The 22,315-nt window shown below is 35.0% G+C and overlaps 1 protein-coding gene across 3 annotated transcripts in view; it reads left to right on the top strand.

The window, feature by feature from the left end:
* The window catches only part of ARHGAP42 (Rho GTPase activating protein 42), a 274,390-nt gene that overhangs the window by 86,585 nt on the left and 165,490 nt on the right, over positions 1-22,315 (top strand). For all 3 annotated transcript variants that reach the window (XR_004382103.1, XM_032852731.1, XM_032852729.1), the window contains exon 3: positions 8,059-8,120. Coding sequence is in view for 2 of the 3 variants with exons in the window: in XM_032852731.1 (XP_032708622.1) it covers positions 8,059-8,120 (62 nt within the window). In the remaining variant the exon portion in view is untranslated. The remainder of the gene's footprint in view (positions 1-8,058; positions 8,121-22,315) is intronic.

Raw genomic sequence — 22,315 nt, 5'->3', positions numbered from 1 at the left:
CACTCTCTCTCTCAAATAAATAAATCTTTAAAAAACAAACAAAACAAGGCAACATCAGAATAGCACAGGTCTTCTAAAATATATGCTTTGAAAGAAAACAAAAGTATGTGACTTGTAAACTGTGTTATGCACAACAATACTTATTACTTTAACATAAAATCTCAGAGTGAAAGACCTTTGGGATTCAGAAGAAATTCATTTGCAGTAATGAGATGGTGTGAAGTCTTCAAAGAAACCATCTAGAATGAAGTTTTGAAATTGTGTGTAATTGAAAGGCTGTCTTTCTATATTTGTATGTATTCATTTGCCAAAATTTGACTTGAATATTATATAACATATATGCCCTGCATTTGTATGTATGGGTATACTAAAACTCTCAAGTACTTGGTAGTTCAGCAGTTTCAAAGCAGATATTACAACAAGACCCTATCTCCATTCAGAGAAAATCTGGGAAGGAAAAACCATTAGATAGTGTAGAATTACTTCTGTGCCTCCATTGTGACTTTTCATCTTGGAGTCCTGATTCTCCTCAGTTGTAATAGGTAATCCTAGCCATCTGGAATGGTGAGTTCTCTTTTACAAGTGAATCCCCTGGAAAGAAGGTGTAAACTCTTTGAGTCCCATTATGCCAGTGAGGATAAGAGAAACCAGACTGAAAATCACCTTAGACCAAAAAAAGTGAAAAATTGATAGTCGTGCCAGAAGTTCTAAATTTCAGCCCACATGTGCAGTGGTGGGTAATGTTGGAACCCATGTTCATAGACGAAAGTATAGCATGGTAAGTGCCTGAGGACCCATGGAGTGTCAGAACCCAGGTGGGGAGGGAGGCATGAAGAACAGGAGTTGGGAATTTAAAGGAGACTAGATTACAAAGAGTCTGGGTAGTATAGTTAGAGGATAAACAGAAGCAAGTAAAAATAGAAAGAAATGGCTGTGTATTGTGGATTCCAAAGTGAGGATTCTGTCTCTTTGCCTTGTGTAGTCTAGATTGGCATCTGTGTACTGAGTGGAACAAACATGGCACAGCTGATGGTAATGGACAAGTGATGAAGCAGAGATGCGGCAGTTTTTACTCTGTGGAGAATACAGGGGCAACTTAATAAAAGTTTAATTTTGTGACATTTCATTTGTAGGTTATGCATTTCTCATTGTTCTTTAATGCTTAACTAGAAAACTATGCTATAATATCAAACACATTTTTATTACTAAAATAATATCTAATATGTTCTAACTTGGTATATCTCATATTTGCTGAAACCTAATACACGTGCATGCAATGCTATACAGGGATACACTGGTAGGATATGAAAGAAGAATTTCTTTTTTCCTTTCCTTTTCTTTTATTTGAATTCAATTAATTAACATACAGTATATTATTAGTTTTAAAGGTGGAGTTCACTGATTCATCAGTCTTATGTAATACCCAGTACTCATTATGTCACATGCCCTCCTTAATGCCCATTACCCAGTTATCCCATCCCTCCATCCCATTCCCCTCCAGCAACCCTCAGTTTGTTTCCCATGATTAAGAGTCTCTTACAATTTGTTTCCCTCTCTGATTTCGTCTTGTTTTATTTTTCCCTCCCTTCCTCTTTGCTCCTCTGTTTTGTTTCTTAAATTCCACATATGAATGAAATCATATGTTAATTATCTTTCTCTGACTGACTTATTTTCCTTAGCATAATACCCTCTAGTTCCATCCATGTCTTTGCAAATGTTAAGAATTCATTTTTATAGAATGGCTGAAATTAACAAGTCAGGAAAGAAAAAATTGAATACAAGTTTATAGGGATTTGTTTTCAATATAAATCTCTTTGATTATATTTGGAAATTAAAAACAAAACAAAACAAAACAAAAAACAAAACTAAGCACCAGGAGGATGTTGTGGAGAAGTTGGTTTAGATAACTAGAATTTCTATGTTTTCTTTTCTTTTTTTTTTTTTTTAAGACTGTATTTATTCATTTGACAAAGAGTGAGAGAGAGAGATAGCTAGAGAGAGAGAGAGATAAAGAGAGAGAACATAAGAAGTGGGAGCTGCAGGCAGAGAGAGGAGAACCAGGTTCTCTGCTGAGCAAGGAGCATGATGTGGTACTCAATTCCAGGGCCCTGGGATCATGACCTGAGGCGAAGGCAGACGCTTAATCCACTGAACCACCCTGGAGCCCTGAATTTCTATGTTTTCAAGAGAACTTGGATTCTAAGAGGCTGTGAATTGTTAGAAGAAAGTCTGAGGGCCTCTGAGTATGTGGGTACAGTGACCTATCAGCATTCAGCAGTAGGCCCGTGATTTTTTTTTTTTTTTTTTTTCTGTTGGTTTCAGAAGCAATTTATTGGCTTTGCAACTAGGCATCCATGGAGCTTAAAGCCACAATATTTGATGCTGTGGCTCCCAAAAAATAACAAGAGTTTGTGGTTGCGAGTAATGTTTAGTATTACAGTAGAGAGACTGTCAGGTGGGGGTGTTAATTGTTACAAAGATGCACAATATCCAGTTGACATTGTGTGGAGAATTAGTGTCATTTTTTATATGTTGCTGTCTGTTTTGTAGACATAGTATTTCTTTTTCAGGCATAACACAGTGATCCTGCTTCTTGCTTTGTTGATGGGTTAAATTGTTCCTGAACCAAAGCTTGCTGTTCAGTTACTCTGGTATCTTTGATATTCTAAAGTTCAAAGAATTAAAACTTCCTAAGTGGGTGTTACAGGCATGACCTGCTGATGTGGTACCCTGTTAGATCGTTGCATACTTCATACCGAAGTATGCTGAATATCACTTGGCTGTGTATATTGATTCTACTTTTATTTTTTTCAGTGTGGCCAGATCTAGAAGCATATGTTGCAGTCACTTGCTCTGGCTCATATCCTCAGTTAAGTGTTGATATTATACGGCTTTACTCCTACCTCCTGTGGAAAAAAAAAGTCATTGCCAGAAGGATGCTAAGAAAGAGCTTGATAGCCTACATCGTCCACCCAGATAGAATAGTAGAATGAATGTTGGAACATTATCTGGACTTCTAAAATGATTGCATTGGTTCAATCTGGCTTTTATAGGTTTTCATGTTTCCCTTGAGATTTAACCAAGTCTAAATCCTACTGCTAACTCAGTTCTCTCCATTCATCAGCATATCTGAATGTGATAGGTGATTTACTCACTTAATAAGTAAAAAATATATTGCTGACATAATTGTATATGTGACTGAATTTGTGATATATACTTCTGTTTGGGTATGTATTTATGCTACTTAAAAGTTTGAGAAAAAAGACTCCTGGGAAAAATATTTAACATATCATTATCTGAATTATGATATAAATGTTAGTTGGCTATGGGAGAGACATGCTTTCTCAGTTCTCCTGAAAATCTTTAAAGCTCAAGCAGATCAATTGTTGAAACATTTAATAGTATAATGCTTAGTACTTACAGTAATGGAGTCATGTCAGTAATGACCAGGGAGTAATTTCCTTTATTCTTTATCATTTTTACTTACAAGCACTAACCAGGTTTTCCATAGTCAAAAGTAGTCAAGTGAACTTAAGCCTGCTGAAAAGATTGAGTTAGGAAGTAGATATTTTAGACAATTCAGGAATGTTTTAGAATTTATGATATTAGTAAATATAGAAGCCATTATCCTACTTCCTCACTGTGTAGATATATTTTAGCTGTTGTCATTCTGAATGTTTATACTCTTGGGACCTGTCATTAAATACACCTGGATAATAAATTTCTATTGTTCCAAAAGTGTTTTTCCAATATCACATTAGAGAGATGAAAAGGGAACTTTTAGCAGTGTTCTTAACCTCAATAACTTGTTGCAAAGTTAACATCTATATATGAAATGGAATTTTGATTGCTCTCCAGTAATCTCATGGTCCAGATGGCCAGGAAAGGGAAAGATTCTTACTGGTGAATACAGCCAGGAAAGTTTAATGCAGGTGGCAAGAACGCAGATAGCTAACATAATTTAAGTATCTAGCTTATCCTTTTAAAAAATATTTTATGAAGCCTAGTCCATGGTCTTTTAAGGCATTTGTTGGTCCTAGGTACCAGAAATTCTAATACTGGCTTCTCATCTATGAGGAGTTGCTGGGGGTATGGTAGGCAGCTTGAATCTACCTGACTTCTGTCAGGGGTTCCTTTAGAGTTTGAGCATGGCCCAGGCTAGGAAGTGATCGGTTATCTATCTGCCCTTTGCCCTAAAACCCAGCTTATACAATACTTGGAATTGTTTAATATCTGCTTTATAGGATTGTTAATTCATGTTTTATTTCTGTGTTAATTGTGCTTTATAAACTATTAATGTAATACTTTGACATTAAAAATAAAAAGACTTAGGGGAAAGCATCAGATATGGATTGAAAAGGTTAGTAGGTTGCTGTTACTAATGGATGAAATGGTGTTCCTAGCTGTTCCTTTCCATGTAAGATAAATGACAAACATGAATATCTTCATTTGGACTAAGAAACATACTTTTATGGAACTGAGACTATACTGTATAAAGAATAAATTTCATTTTTTGAAGTAATTTCCCTGAAAAATCAACAAAAGAAAAAGAAGAAACAGAACTTATTGTCAAATTGGGGAAGACCCAAAAAACTGCTGGAGGGAGAGTAGTTTTTATTGTGAGGAACCAGACATGCATCATGTTCAAATTTTTCTCCTCAGACATTCTCGTTATAATAAACTATTACTGTACTGAGTCTAAAAATAGTATTTATATGGGGAACAGACCAGAAAACCATTCAAATTAAACAGGAAACAGCATCATTAATTTTTAGACAAAGAGGTACAACAATATTAAAATGAGAATCTGAGATTCTTTACTTAAAACCAAAATCTCGACTTAAGGCATCTGCACAATTTACTCTTGAAGTAGTAATTACTTGGGGAAGCCTTTGGACTTCCAAGTTGTTATAGGATGATATTCCTGGGACTACTAGGACACTACTCCATGAGACAGTGGTTGCCTCCTGGGTTGACTAAGTGGAAGGTTCTGTTGTATCCCTGACACTCTAAATCAAGCTACGTCTTCCTTTATTCCAAAAATACCTGTTGTCAAAAATAAAATAAAATAAAAACAAAACAAAATGAAAAACCTTTTTGTCAGGCTTCTTTGTGCTAGGTATTTACTTAACTCTTTGGGAAAATTAGTTCATGAATTTAGCCTCCTAAAATTAAGTCTAGTAGGAAAATAAAGCATTTATAGTATGTTTTATTTTTCATTATTTAAAAAAAGCTAAAGATTTTTATCAGGCTTAATAAAAACTAGCAACCTCTCATCTTACAAGCTTTGCCACTTAACTACTCACAAAGACCACTTTGAACTTTTAGCCAATTCTTCTGTTTCTTTCAAGATCATAATTATCTGGCTAACATTTGACTTTTTCCCGAGTCTTGTATACCCTCTTTTCGTTTTTTACTGTTATGTTTATATCATGGTGACTTTGTTTGTAATATGACTAAGTTATTTCATTTATTTCGATGGTGTTACATATATAGCTGTTTTCCCAGGAGTTAATAATTGCCTTGAATTTTCTTTTAAAAGAGCATAAATTTCCTTTCCTTACATTCAGATACATCAGGATATTGATCAGTTCTATTTTTATTGTCTGGAGACATTTACTGGAGTCTGTAACCTATTGCTCCAATCTAGATAAGATCCCCTCTGAACCTTTTGCATGCACAGCAGTTGACCTGGGATATCACTCTGTTGATATAAGAATTTCATTTGCTCCCATGCTATAATTGGATCTCCTACTTCTAGGTCCCATATCCTCTTTTCTTGGTTTATTCTCATGTTTTAGTAGAGTGCCTTATCCAGTAGCTTCCCATAAAAGCAGTATATGAGAGTAGTTGGTTTTTAGTTTGTTTTGTTTTGTTTTTAAATAAAAAGCTTGGGAGGCATTGAGTTTGAACTCTGGGGTTTAAGTGCTTATTATACAGACTTTAAACTTACTATCAACTTTCTTTCATCTCTTATTTTCTCACCTTCAGGAGTACCTGCTGCTTCTAATTCCTATAGTCCAAAATGATTTACCTTCCATTGTCCAAAATTTTATTGACCTTTTTTTTTTTCTTTCAGGCTTACCAATAGAGTTCTTTAGTAGCAATAAATATAAATAAAAAAAAATAAAAATAACTGCCAGGATGATGGAATGCTTTCTTTACCCAAAGTATAAAAATACAATATTCTTTTATATATTCCAGCTAAAACTTTTTATATATTTGTAGAATGTTTTTCTGTTCAACTTATTGTTGTCACAATTGTGTTGTATTTTAGCACTGTTACTGTTATTTTTGTAGAAATTAAAATCTCATTTTCCTAAATTAAAAAAAGTTATATTTCCTCTAAGGTCATTAATGTGTTTATCAGATTAATCTAAGTCTCTCAGGTAATCCTTTGATTTCTCTTTTGGCAACTGTGAGTAAAATCCAATGTGAAGTAATCATAGGGATAGCATGTCAAATCAGGTTAGTTAGTGTAGGCCTAGTAGTTTTAAAAAGAGTGGAGGGAAAAAACCTAGATTGTAATTTCAAAAACCTGAATGGAAAAAAATATTTTTCTCAATAAGTACTGTTATGAGACTCTCGATTTATTTTCCTCACTTACCTGCCTTTATTGTAGGTTTTGTGCCAAAGTTACTAGACTTCTGGTCTTACAGAATGTTTTTAATATTAGTATAGGTAGAGAGGAAATGGTAGGGAGCCTAAAGAATAAAGACATGAAAGGAAATTTCAAAGCTTAAATGGAAATAATTTTTGCATTCACCTTATTTGTTTTGTTAGTTTTGTAATCAAAACATTCCAACTTTAATTATGAAGCATAAGATACAGAAATTGATATGGATGAATTACTGTTTTACAACTGCCATTTGGGACTATGCTTTTTTTTTTTTTTAAGATTTTATTTATTTATTTATTTGACAGAGATCACAAGCAGGCAGAGAGGCAGGCAGAGAGAGAGGAAGGGAAGCAGGCTCCCTGCCCAGCAGAGAGCCTGATGTGGGGCTCGATCCCAGGACCCTGAGATCATGACCTGAGCCGAAGGCAGAGGCTTTAACCCACTGAGCCACCCAGGCGCCCCTGGGACTATGCATTTTTTAAAAATATGCTGTTGTAACTCCCAGTTTATTTTTTACTTTATTCTTCCAGTGTTTCTGAGTATTTGATACTTGCCCCTAGCTAGAGCAATAAGAATTCAGAGAGCTCTCTAGAGCAGGGCTTATTCCATCTGACTGGGGAGAAACCCTGCTCTAGAGAGCTCTCTGAACTTGTAATGGGTGCCAGGTGTTGTATGAAAGTATTGAATCAATAAATTATGCACCTGAAACTAACAAAACACTCTGTTAACTGGAATTTAAATTAAAAACTTGAAAAAAAACAAAAACAAAAAAGGAAAAAAGTAAAGCAGTGCTTCTCAACTTCAGTATGCAAATGCATCACCTGAGGATCCTATTAAAATGCAGACTCTGGAATGAGGCTTGAATCTGTATTTCTGACGAATTCCCCAAATGCTGATGATGGTAGTCCTTCTGGCCATCCTGATGACTCACAGACTAAACTACCTTGATACTGGAGTAATACAGAATACAGATCTGGTTTTAAATATCTATAACTGCTGTGCTTCTGGACAGAAGTCAGTGAGAGACATTGTGTTACTGGCTGCTATTAAGTACATCTAAATAGTGCTGGATTTATTGCTTCTTAGAGGTTTAATATATTCATTATTTGTAAGATTCTGTTTAGAAGCAATTTCAGTAGTAAACTTATTTATTAAGTTTTGTACATTACATACATAAACTGTATTTCCCTAGCATCTTTGAAGAAAAAATATACTTTGTGTGTGCTAGACTTTAATTTGCAGTACACAAATATGTTATCTATAGCTATTAGCCATTGAGATCCTACTGTGTATACTGTTCTATGCTTATAGAAGCATAAAGCCACAGAATATATACACATTTATAACCAGCTTCATTGTACTGTTTATTCCTATGCAATTAAAATTAGCAATGAAAAGAGGTTAATGCTTTTTTTTTTTTTTTTTAATCTTCTAAATAGCTCAGTCACTAAAGGAATTTGCAAGATTACTCATTGCAGTAGAAGAAGAAAGGAGGAGACTGGTAAGTCTGTTCCCCATTTTTTAAGAATAAAGCTTTGTTTGGACATATTAAAAGACTGAACCTTCTGAATTAGGTTTAGCTATACCAGACCTTACAATGTCATAGATGTACTAAAAGTTACAGAAATGATTCTGATTATGATTACCAATTATTGCTAATGATTATATATACCATTTCTGTTTATTTCATTTGTTCATCAGATGCAAATTATATTCACTTTGCTTTCCAGTTAGTTCTTTCAAGAATTAAAAATATTGAATTGTCATCATAAACCCATTCTAATTGAGTAAACTTCAAAAAAACTTCAGTGTTATAATAAAGATACATTCTAAGTATTAAAGACAATTCATAGAAGGAGCAAATAATTTTGCCAGGGTGTTAGCAGGAGACTAACTTACTTATTTTTTTTCTTTTTCTTTCTTTTCTTTCCTTTCTTCCTTCCTTCTTCTAAATGTTGAGGAGACTTTCTGAAAAAGGTGACATTTCAGTTGTGTCTGAAAGGCTGGGAGGATTTTGCTTGCCTGGGAAGAGTGGGGAAAGCATCATAAGCTGATGGATTAATTTGTGTGACAGCATCAGAGTATAGTTATTAGTAATACATTTATTCATTTACCAATATTATTTTGTACCCATTTTGTTCAAATATCTGTGAAGGCCTCTATAACCCTGGCTTCCCATTTGTATATAGGAAAAATAGTAGTACATATCCCATAGAATCGTTGTAAAGCATTTGTAGCAGCACCTGGCACATAATAAATGTTGATGGTAATAAAGATGTTGTCACTTATAGTGAGGGTTTCAGACTTTTTTAAAATGTCATCTTTATCACTGGCTTCACCATCCTTTTGGGAAATTATATATACACCTGTGTATTCAATGTGGATTAAATGTAGTGTCATTCTGCTGACTGGATAAGGAGAGCAGTTTCAGATGGATGGCTTGACTCAGAAAAATACTGCCTGAGCTAAGGAAGAATCACACAATCGTTACTTAGCAGTCATATAAATGAACTTGAGTAGAGGACACAAGGTGGGAGAAAGTACTGTATATATTTTTAGAATAAGGCAAATGGATGGTTCTTAGAAGGTATTAGAAGATTGGTAGTTTTGGCCATATATAGGGTTTAAGAGCTGAGCTTAAATTTTGGTGTGTGTTACAGGAAGGCAAAATTGTTAGTTTCTGAAAAAAATGGGATAATCAATATGGGATTTAGAAAAGATTAATTTGATGGCGCTGTGAGAGATAGATAAGGTGGGGGTATCAGGGGTGACTATATTTTCTTAGGAAATATCGCCATACCATGATCTGGCCCTAGTACGAAGTAACTAGCCATTCAATGTAATCTGTGTTAGATACATATAAGGCATTATGGGAGGCTGACCCTTTCTGGGTAGGTCAGATGAAGCTTTTTTGTGGAGGTAAGTTTGATTGGAGTCTTAAGACTAAATAGTATACTTTCAAGTGCTTTATCCATAATCATTACTCCAGTTCTCTCAACTATGCAATAGAAGTCCAAGTTTGATGGGGGCATGTGAGTAGGAGGTACCTTACTGCTCAGAGAGGAGCTGATGAGGAGAATGGGAATAAGTGGTTAGGGAATATAAAAATAGAGTTGTAAATGGTATGGAAACCAGGAGAATATACGGTTCAGGGTTGAGTGAGGTTGTTATTTAAATCCTGAGCAAGTAGTTCAGGAGAATGATAAGCCAGCTAGCATGGGCTATAATTTTAGAAAATGTATTGAAAGAATATGGGAAAGTTGTAGTTTGTAGGAGTAAAAAGAGCCAAAGAAATGTTCTTATAGCATTGAAGAAACCAGAGGAAAAGGCTCTTCCTCTGAACTGGGAGGAAAGAAAGATCATCAATTAAAATATAGAACTTTGGACCATAAATTGTTTAGAGAGAGGATAATAGTATCAAGAAGGAGTGGTCATCTGCTCTAAAAGGAGTTCATAGAAATAGTTTAGAAAGCCAAGAGCCAGTTATATAAGAGAAAAAGGATCATGGGTTATTGATAATGAACCATTAAAGGTAGACATCATAAATATGTCAAGGAAAGACTAATGGTCATGTTTTCACAGATTTTTCTAGCAATACTCAGAGCCATGGACTGAGCAATAAGAAGAGTTAGGAGGTAAGATTCAAGTGGTGGGCACAGAAGGTGTGCTTGATTATAGGCTCATGGATCTGTATAATACGAAAGTGGGTCTTGAGTAATTATAACTATAGCTGAGTCAGGAGGTGACTGATGGCTTTAGAGAGCAGAGACAGCAAGCATTACTACTGTACTATGTTGATGGTTCACTAAAATAAAAGAAATTCTGAGACAAGGAAGTTGTATTGAGAGTGGGAGTTGAAACATGCTGAATTTGGCAGTGGAGTTGGTCCAGATAATAATGAAGTTAAGATGTGGCTAAGGAGGTAGACAGACCTTGGGAATCAAGAAGGCTGAGCTCGTAAATTTGGATGTTTATGAGCAGAATCTTGAGGTCATCCAAAATGATGACTGGATAAAGAGCAAAGACCAATGAGAAGAAATGGCTAGGGAATGTGGTAGAGTGTCTTATAGGCAGTGGAAATGGAGATTGAAATGCAGGCTCTTAGTGTTTCAGAGATCTTCATTTCTGCCTTCAGCCATGTTTCTCATGTTGATGCAAGGAGGAAGTTCTGCATTCATGAGTGAAGTCATACTGCAGGTTTCGATTGCTTTACCTGCTGTTTCAAGGAAGATCTAAAATAAAGTATGCAAAATAATGAAGAAAAATCTATAGATAAAAGCCTAATGGATTACATGTCCACAGAGATTATATAAAAGTAATTATTAAACATACAATCTAAGTATTGGAGGGAGTATCACTTCTAGTCACATGATGTTACTACAACCAAAGGTATAACTGGTAACAGATTTTGTGAAGATATGCTGAAGAATTTCCCTTTTAAAAATTTGTACTTCAAAAAAAAAGTTTGTACTTCATTTAGGAAGTAGAATATTTTAAGTGTACTAAGAGTATAAAGGAGTTCTGTATTTGGAAAAGACATTTAATTATCTTTTACAGTGAAAAGTCTTGACTTATTATATATTAATTGAATTTGACCAGAATCTAAGTATGTTATAACAGCAACTAAACAAAAATAAACTCTCAAGAAGATGATAGAAGACACCTAACAGTTTAAACAAGTTCTCTTGTTTCCAGTGATTACCATACTTAGTATGATGAATACAACATCTAGGTAGGCTAAAGGTTGTTTGCAGAAAAAAGCCCAAAGAAATATTGATTTGTTTTTTGAAGAAATGGGACCTCTTTTTTAGTTCCTTACTAACTTGAAGTATTAAGTTAAAAAATTCTGCTAAAGCCAACTAAAAATGCATAGTTTTAATGCAACAACATAGTGATTCAGGGACAGTAATAGGAAATACCATTTCAGAAACTTTTGAGGATGTAGTTTATCCTGTTTTATACTTTTTGCTGGAAAAATTGGATGCAGTATGCATCTAGGATGCAATATTGTTCAAGATGTTGACTGACATCTGTCATCATGTGGCTATGCAAGGACTGCTTTTAATGACACAAATATAAGAAGTAATTTAGTAGCCCTTTGTAATGGCCTTAGTAAAATGCTTATTACTTACAGTGAGGATATTGGTATTGATGAGTGACATGGGCTCTTTTTTTTTTTTTTCAAGTTTATCTTTATTTGAAATGTTAGAATTTTTCCCCATAGAATGCAGCTCTTAAATGATTAAAGATCCTGTAGATCAGATGTCCTGTTACAAAGACCCTGAATTCCCAGAACAATGAGGGACATCTAAGCCATCTTAGATCATCTTCCCAGGATTTATATTCTTTCTATTCACTGACCCTATCAGTCTTTTTTATGCTCAAGTACTGGAAGTACTTTACTGAAATGGGCTAGGTGTCTGGGTATTACTTAGGAACCAAAAAATTATGAAGGAGAAGGAGCAGAAATTTACAACCTTAACAATTGTTTCTTTAATAAGAGTATTAAAACCTCTATTTTCCTTTCTTACTTTTTTTTTTAAAGTATAAGCAATTCAACATAAGGATTATAAGGGATAAAATCAAAAGTGTTCTTTCTTTCTTTATGTTTTAACAAAATTAGATCTTTATTAAAAAAGAATAAATGTGTCAGAAACATGAATTACTTGGTTATTGATATAAGATTTTGAGCTGTCATGAGTCTTCAGATATTTAAAAAATATGTGATGCCTAATACATTAGATACTTGTCATATGTGGCTATTGAGCACCTGAAGTGTGTTAGTTGTTGTGTGGTTTGTATTATATTTCTGTTGGGAGGCAGTGCTATAGATAATAGCTGACCTGGAGCATTTTCAGCATTTCCAGCTTTACTATAGTTGCTTTATATTTTTAACTAACCTGATTTTAGCAACTTAGAGATTTTATAATAAAGAGAGCAATTTAGAGATTTTATGATAAATCTCTGAGGTGTGTGCTATGAATACCCCCATTTTAAAGAAGAATGATCTCAAAGACACATAGCCAGTAAGTGGTACTTTGAGGATTTAAACCCAGGCTGTTGGGTTCCAGAGCCTTCACATAATCCGTAATGTTAAAAACTAAAACTCTGTTTTAATTAAAAATTGCATAATAACAATAACAAACATGTATTGTTAATACAGTATGTGAGATACTTTGGTAAGTGTTTTAGGTCTGTTATTTTAATATCTTAACAAAAATAAGGGAAGAACACAGGTATTATATAGGTTTTGAAATTAGATTAATTTTTCAAATATTTGGTCATGTTTAAACAGGCATATATTCCAGGAAAAACTCAATCCATCAATCAATTGACATTTTCCACATGAAATTTTGACATGTGAAAGCCAAAAATATGCACTATAACCTATTTAAGTCCCATCCCCCGACCCCCGACCCTGATCACCATCTTTGAATCAAGGATTCATGGAATTGAGAATGTTTTAAATGTCAAAAATTTCATGTCCTTATTTTTCTTGATTAAAGATGATTTCCTTTATTTAATCTTTGACATTACTCATTAGTAGGTGATGTTGATTAATCCCTGAGTTTCTGGCATTGGTGCTGTTATATACTAAGTCCAATTATTATCTGTGAAGCAATCCAGTTTTTTTGTTTTGTTTTTTTTTTTAATTGTCTCAGATGAATGAAGCATGGTAGCCAACATTCTACATGCATGAGTATTGATTATGTTTCTGGTATATTTTAGGTTAACTTTTATGAGAAACAAATTTTAGGTATGCTGGCCTATACACCAACATCTTTATACAGTGATTTCACCTGAAATCTAAAAAAACAAGCCATCTCAATGTTCTCCATGTTCAAAGTTCTGATTTTTCACATTTATTGAATTGCAGAGATTTCCTATAACTTTCTAGTATGTGGTGAAATACTAAGGTAGAATTGAGAATTGATCACACACAATTCAGCATGACTGTAACACTAGTGGATTTAATTTTTTATTGATAACAGTCCTAGTACTCATTTGTATTTTTTTAAATGTGCAAAGTACTTTTATATACACTTGTGTTTTATTTTTACTACAACCTGAAACTGAGCTTAGACCATAAATGAGTTACTCAAGGTAGTGCACTCCACTAGTAAGTGACAGAGCTGAAAATGTAGGACTCCTTTTCTGGTCTTTGGACTTCCAGCTCACTGGAAGCTGGAAGTCATTCTTTCAGATCCTGTGTCTTCCCTTTTTTATTGAAGAGGAGAGGCCTGCGAGGGCAAAGGCCTGATTTCTTTTGTATTTTTTCCTATGTATTGGGTCTTTCCATCTATATATTGGCCAAATTGGTTAGCCAAAATTTAGTAGTGTTTCGTTAACACATACAGAAAAAGAAAAGGTGGTTGTTGAGAGTTATCATAGCTTCTTATTTACTGTTTCTCAGATTGTTTGACTAAGTTCATTGTGGACAAGTATAAGAGAAATAAACTTTCTTCGAGGAAATTCATTAATTTAGTGTGAAGGACTTGAATAGGGTAGTTGCTAGGATTTCAGAAAATACTTGAGAATTATGTCTTTGATTTTTAACTGAAAAATACTTAAGACACTAACTGGAAATGTGTGTTAAAATTCTAAAATTTTCTTTTAATAGGTATGATACAGTGGTCAGACAGTGAAGCCTATTCTGGCAGGTAGCTTTTTAGTTATTTCGTTGCTCATTGACTTTTCTACCCCAAAGTATAAAAAAGGAGAATGAAAGAGATAAATCTGAAACTCAGTGGTCTTGCTCTGTATTAGCTCTTGAAAAAGGATACTTGAAAAGAAGGTTTTATTTTCCTTAGTAAAATTAAGGTTTGTATGCTCAAGTACTGCTATAATGGCTAGCTGTTAGCCAAGGTAAATTAGCTGGTGCAAATTAAAAAAAATGGATTTGTATTTTGGTATATCAGTTTTGCTAATATCTGGCTATGATTTTTGAGTATGTGTGTGATTGATACCATTTTCACAGATGGTATTTAATGGGTATATATCAAATTCCTAGATTTAAAGACTTGTAAATGAATAGATGATAGTAAACTTCCAGTCTTTATATTTTCCACTTTCCCAAGATCCCTTAATTCTGATTCTTTTTTAAGATTAACTTTGTATGGAAGGATTTAAAGGGAACTTTCCACAGATAGTGCTGTTTTAAAAGCAATTAATTTAAAATTAAAATTAATTTAAAAATTAAAATTAATTTAAAATAGGATGCTTGAAATGTCCACAATAGCCAAACTATGGAATGAGCCTAGATGCCCATCAACAGATGAATGGATAAAGAAGATGTGGGGTGTGTGTGAGTATAGACACAAAATGGAATATTATGCAGCCATCAAAACCCCTGAAATCTTGCCATTTGCAACAATGTAGATGGAACTAGAGGGTTTTATGCTAAGCAAAATAGGTCAGTCAGAGAAAGACAATTATCATGTGATCTCACTGGTATGAGGAATTTGAGAAATAAGACAGGATCATAGGAGAACGGAGGGAAAAATGAAACAAGAGGAAACCAGAGAGGGAGACAAACCATAAGAGACTCTTAATCTCAGGAAACAAACTGAGGGTTGCTGAGGGGAGGCGGGTGGGAGGGATAGGGTGGCTGGGTGGTGGACACTGGGGAGATATGTGCTATGGTGAGTGCTATGAGTTGTGTAAGACTGATGAATAACAGACCTGTACCCCTGAAACAAATAATGCATTATGTGTTAATACAAAAAATTAAAAAAAATAAAATAGGATGCTTCAATAAAAAACTTTCACATGCTTTTACAATCAAGATATAAACTGGAATTGATTTTCATTTTAGTTTTGCTACTTTGGCCTGACTCTTTGGGTGTGAAGTTTTCTGTTGCTTAGGGCTGTCACTGTTTATATGAGCTGCAGGAACCTGCTGCCAGACATAGCACCTGTGCTGCCCCTCTCTTTCCTCCCACCTCTGTTTCTTGCATCGTCCTGACTTAGTCATTTATTCCAGTTGTATAGGCTGCTTTACTTTGGAATCTTATATTTACACATCATGTTGAAATCTTTCTGTTTTTACCTTTGTGCTTTCAGAAATACTTCTACTCTGATGTCAGCCATAATTTCTCATTGGTACACTTGGGGATATGGTAGTCTTTGCTACATTTATAAACCGTTTTTGTTTGTTTGTTTTTTAAATATAAACCATGCTTTGATTTTTTTGATAATAAGTACGAAGACACTTTCATATTATAAAAGGTGAAATATATAGAAAGCCATTGTGTAACCATTCCACAAAAGTTCTTTAAGACCTGGATGGGGCATTTGATTTTAAAGGGCAGAAAAAATAAACCTAAGTAAACATAAAGTAGACTAGAAAAACATTGGCAAAAAAGATCATGAAGGGAAATTTTAAGTAATGTAACAAGGCTGTGGATGGTTGGGAAATATAAGCTGAGAGACCAACCAGATACTCAGAAATAAGGGGTTGACGTATTCTTCATTGAGCAGAATGTTTTTATTGTTGTTTGTAATTAAACCATAGTCATAGTGTTCATGTACTACTGAAGAAGTTACAAATTTAATTATCACCAGGAATAAAGAGAATGAAGGCTTTTAAAAAAAATTGAGGTAATTATAAATTCACACACAATTATAAAGAATAATACAGAAATCTGGTATATTCTTTACACAGTTTCTCCTAATGGTAACATTTTGTAAAATTAAAAAAAATAAAAAGTATAATAGCTTATTATATTATACTTTATGTTATAATACTAATTAAAATTAACAAATTATTCAGAATCTTGCTTTGCCTTAGGTTCAGAATTCATAATTGAAACACAAGTCTGACTGTTGAATTCTTATCAAGATGCCTTATGTTATTTCACATTGCAATTTGTTGTGTGTCACCCGGGACACTCATTTACAAGTCAAATAGAAAATTGATGGTGAAGAAACTGGGGTATCTCATTTATTTGTGAGAAATATGTTGCATGTGAGATTCTGGAGGAGCTGGAATCATGTACTCTGAGGCCTCTAAGAAGCTTTTTACTTCTGCCTTTCATTTGTTTGTCATCTTTATTCTTAGCTTCTTCCACAAGGTGAGTTATAAACACTGCCACTAAACCTCGCAGAAATTCTTTCTGGAGGGAGCCTGATTCCCCCCTGGTAAACTTAAAAACAAAACAAAACAAAACAAACCTTAAAATGAACTCTGATTGGCCCAGCTCAGGCCACTTAAAGACCATTGACCAATCACCCGAGGCCAAAGGGACAAGGTATGTTACGTGTGTTCCTCTGTTTATCAGGGCTGTTTCCAGACACAAGGGAATTATTGTGATTTGGAAATTACCCAACTCTTGTATATTACAGCATAGTAATGGCCTTATGAAATTTCTAGTTAACATTGTCATGTGAACAGAATAGTATGATAGTGAATTGTGTCTGAAAGTTTACAGGCGTTAGAAAACACTATGTTCATTCATCCAAACATTGGAAACATTCACTTTAAAAATCAGGAAACAGACAAGGATGTGCATTCTTCCTGCTTAAATTCTATATTGTTTTGGAGGGTCCCAAGTCTGTGGAATAAAATAAAACCAATGGCATAAAAGATATTGTATCTTTGTATCATTTCTTGATGTGATTATCCCACATACAAAATTCTAAATCTACAGAGAATTTATTAAAAATAAGAGTCTAGCCAGGTTGATAATTATAAATAACATTGTTGTACACAACTTCAGCTCACAACAAAAGAATAAGCTACTTAAAAATAACTCAACAAAGGATGTGCAGGACTTTTATGTATGAAATCACAAAACTTTAAGACATTAAAGAAGAGCTAAATAGAAAAAAATGTAGTGAATCAGTGAAAAAGAATGATTTTAATCAGCTATGCTGATTTGCTAATTCATCAAATATGGATTTTGGGAGAGATGAGGCAATTGTGCTTCATAGTAGTTTCTCTAACTCAGCACTATTGTCATTTTGAGCCAGATAAACTTTTGTTAGGGAGTTCTGTCCTGTGCATTGTAGCATGGTTAGCAGCTTCCCTGGCCTCTGCATTCTTCATGTATTCCTCTGCCTTCCCCACCCCCTCTGCCAAGTTATACCAACCAAAAATGTCTTCAGACATTTGTCCCTTTGGGGGCAAAGTCCACCTGCTGAAAACCACTTATCTCAGGTTTTTAATCCAGATGGGAATCCTCAGATGGAATGATCATGGTGGGGGACAGGTATGTATAGTGTATATTCTCAAGAATTTCATTTCAGAATGTTAAGTATTAGACAGTCAGCTGGAGTTGTTGAATAGGATTAAGGAGAAGTCAGGGCTATAAAAAGAAATTTGGCAATCATTGATGTATAAGTGGTATTTAAATTCACTGGAGGTTGGCTAAGATTATGCTGAGAGTGAGAGTAAATAAAGTTGGATGAGGTTTAATTGACAAAACTGTAAGTATGTAAAGAATTTTTAGTTAATGATTCTATGAAGAGAATGCCTGAGAGTGACATTAATATTAACAACTTCGTGTTTTTCAAAAATTGTGGCAAAATACATATTATTTAGTTTGCCATCTTACCCATTTTTAAAGTGTACAGTTTAGTAATAAATATATTCATTATTGTGCAGCCAATCTCCAGAACCTGTGAAACTTAAACTTTGTGCCCATCAAACAACTCTCCAGTTCCCTTCCCCTCAACCCCTGGATGCCATCATTCTACTTTTCTATTTCTATGAGTTTGACTACTTCAAATACTTCATGTAAGTGGAATCATAAAATATTCACTCTTCGTGACTGACTTTTTTTCACTTTGCATAATGTCCTCAAGGTTTGTGCATGTTGTAGCATATGTTGAAATTTATTTCCTCTTTAATACTGAAGAATAATCCTGTGTGTGTTTGTATTTCACATTTTGTTTATCTATCCATCTATTGATGGATACTTGGATTGTTTGCACCTTTTGGCTATGGCGAATAATGCTGCTATGAATGTGGGTGTGTAAATAGCTCTTTGAGACCTTGTTTTCAATCCCTTTTAACTTTTTAAGGAGACACCATGCTGTTGCCCATAGCAGCAGCACTATTTTACATTCCCACCAATAGGGCACTGGGTTCCAGTTTCTCTGCATCCTCCCTAACATCTACCCTAACACTTGCTGTTTCCTGTTTTATTGATAGAAGCCATCCTAATGGGAGTGACAACTTTGGGATTTTAAGTTTTCTTTTAGATGTGGTTGGGGTAGGTGAGGATATATGCTTTATATCCGTGAATTTTAAAGGTTAATACACAATGAACGTTTTAAAGCAACAGAAAGCTGTTTCAGAAGACACTGATGAAAAGCATACTTTATGGTAGGGCAGAAAATGTCAAAATAGTAACATTTCTTTTACTATGTGTTTTAAGTTGTTAAATGATCAAGAATGACAATTATTGTAGCAACAAGAGTGTAATCTAAGGTAAATTTATACATTAGATAATTCAGTCATTTGAAGGTTCATTATTTTAATTGGCAACAGTTAGGTAACAGTAATTTTTTTTTTTTTTATATACCTTTTACTTCTTCAGGCAAATGGCAGGTTTTATTGCCAGCTCCAGAAAACAAGAAGAGTTTGATATTTTCATGCAAACCTCTGTTTTATAACTGGAGCTTGAAAGGAGGTGAGATGAGCCACAGTGGGGGTATGATAAAACTGGGAGTTTAGGCAGCTTCATAGGGTCTTATCATTGCCTGGTTGAGCATGTGATAACAAACATGTGGATAAATAGGCCTAGAACAAAAGAAAGATAAAGTCTACAAGAGCAATAACTATTACACAACACTTGTAGATTTCCACACTGTCAAAGCCTCAGGAAGCCCATCTCATTCATAGTGAATCAGGCAATGGGTAGAGATATGGGGTCTGGCACTCCAGAACAGAGTCATTTAGTTTGAAGAGGGATTCTCAACCTAGGACTATCGACACATTGGGCAAAATAACTTCCTATTGTGGAAGATTATCTTGTGCATTGTAGGATGTACATTGTAGGATATTCTTCATCTCTGCCCTCTACCCTCTAAATACTGGTAGGAGACCTCTGACCCAATGGCACCAGCTGGGGTAAGCCAAGATGTCTCCAGATATTGCCAGATATCCCCAGTTAAGATCTCCTGGACTAGTGTGTTTACTGTATCTTGTAGGGTGTCTCTTAACATTTCTTCATTTCTAGTGCATCTTGTAGGGTGTCTCTTAACATTATCTGACTTATACTTAATTGGGAGTGCTTACTGGTCTTTTAGACTAATAAGCTCTCAAGATAGGGGTGGTTTCTTGTTTTTATTCTCTTTAATGCCTAATGTTTTTTGATAAGTTGAAACTCAGGGATGGTTGCTGAATTGAATTCAGATGAAGTATATTTGTATAATAACTAGTGCTGCTTAATCTCTTCTGTATGTCAGACACATGTTAAGCAATTTTGTGTACTCTTATTTAATCCTTATATCCACTGTTTGAGCTAAGTTTTATTATCCTACTTTTATAAGTGGAAATATTGAGGCCTACCTATTGATGTTTATAAGTAGGAGAACTGAAAAACCACTCTGTTTCCAGAAGTGCATCTCTAAACCACATACCCGACTACTCATAGCTGTCTTCATCCCCAATAATTCACAGGGCCTTACATGAGGGCTTTAGTTAGTGAGTACTGATAGTTCACAGAAGCAAACCAATATTGTAACCATCTGTCTATCTATAGGAATGTCACCAGAATTCCAACTTTACATGTCATTTATTTTTTTCATGAAGTAATTTCATAAGTTACAAACCATTCATGTTGGCTTCACTAGACTAAGAATAGGTCTAGCATGGGGAGACCACAGGAAAAGGGAACTATATTACTTGAAAAAGGCTAGGAATGCCTGGTGATTTACCCTTTAATGTGCTTCTGCCTGTTCCTGCCATCCTCCTTCCTCTAGAGTTACCTTGTTCCCTTTAATTTTGTTAGCTTCTTGGCCAGGCCAGGAGCAGCATGTGTAAGTGCAGTCACCCATTAACCCATTATTCATCCATTATCCTTGTCATCTGATGGCCTCTGTGCTGTAATAGATATCCTAGGGAATGAGTAAGAGAAGTGTCCTTTCCTGAGGTTCTGAGTTATTGGTGGAGATGTATATAAATAGCATCAGTGATGCACCAAATGGTGCAAGCTAGAAAAGCCGCAGAGGAAGACTGTTCAGGAATTCAGAGGTGGTAGAAATTACTTTTAGTTGAAAATATTTAGAAAGGCTTTGTGGAGGAGACAGAATTTGTATCAGGTATTTTTTTTTTTTTTAATTATTTTATTTATTTGTCAGAGAGAGGGAGAGAGAGCATAAGCAGGGAGAACAGCAGGCATAGGGAGAAGGAGGCTCTCAGCTGTGCAAGGGGCCCAATGTGGGACTTGATCCCAGGACTCTGGGATCATGACCTAAGCTGAAGGCAGACTCTTAACCAACTGAGCCACCCAGGTGTCCCTGTGCCAGGTCTTAAATGACATATGCTAGCAACAGCACATAGAGAAGAAAAGAGGGAAGGAAATGTCAAGTGACGGAAGTGAAGTATTAGGGAGAAAAAGACTGGCTGAGCTACCTCTTCCTAAGGTGAATATTAGAGAATGTATTTCACCAAAAGGATAAAATGTAATTGTGCTTTTGTACATTAGAACTTGTTTGTAAATAGGAAAATATAAGGAAGACTGATAAGTGCTCTGGGTCAAGTTCAAGGTGGTATAAGAGTCTCTGGTTCCTGGGAAGTTTTGTCTGGTTGGGAGTATCTGAGAAAGCTGAGCCTTGATGGTTGGATAGGACTGCCAGACCATATAATGGTGGCACAAAAAGCACTGTGATAGGAAAGAGAACATGAGCAAATATTCGGGGGATGTCAAAACATGGGTGGCTTTAGAGGGGAAAAACTTGGTTTGTGTGATAGGGTAGAATGAAAAAAAAATCCATATTATGGAAAACCTGAAAGCTAAGTAAGGAGTTTGGACATAGTTCAGAAGGCAGTAGAACTTCAATGAGTATTTTCAGGTTACATCATCAGAGCTGGGGGCCCTGATATGCGACTCCCTCAAAAGCAGAGCTTTGATTCATTTTTGCATTAACAACATTTAGCAAGGGGTCTGGATTAATAAATGCGTACTGAATAAATCCATTTTATTAGTAGTGGTAGAAGGTTATTGTATTAATGCTAAAAGGAAATGAGGTCCTAAATGATAATTCTACTAGTGGAGATGGAGAGGGAGAGATGAAAGCAAGGGATGCATGGAAATAGAATGGATGGGGCAACACCTGATTGTGTGGGAGTAAAGGGCAGCAGAGATGAAAGAGGGGGACATGGTAGTAAGTTTCTATAAGAAGGAGGATGCCAGTGTACATGGAGGGAATGCTGAATGGGAGAGGGTGGGGAAATGTGTTGAGGTTAGCTTGGGATAGTTTAGGAGAGGCAGCATAACATAATGGCTAAGAACAGAATATGAAATCAGTAGATCTGCTTCTTATTACCTGTGGGTGAGTTAGGCACCTTACTATAACATTTGTGTATTTCAGTTTCCTCATTAATAATAGGATAACAACCTTCCCAGTGTAGGGTTATTATGGGGATTAACTGAATTAATATTTGTAAAGCTCTTAGAACAGTGCTTGCTACATTAAGGCTATATAATTTTTTAAAAAATAAAATCAATTACCATGGAGCTCTTCAAA

This window comes from Lontra canadensis, unplaced genomic scaffold, assembly GCF_010015895.1.
Source record: "Lontra canadensis isolate GAN:19392208 unplaced genomic scaffold, GSC_riverotter_1.0 scaffold7, whole genome shotgun sequence".
NCBI classification, from domain to species: Eukaryota; Metazoa; Chordata; class Mammalia; order Carnivora; family Mustelidae; genus Lontra; species Lontra canadensis.
The sequence above is the reverse complement of the archived record's forward strand: the minus strand, read 5'-3'. Positions and strand labels throughout refer to the sequence as shown.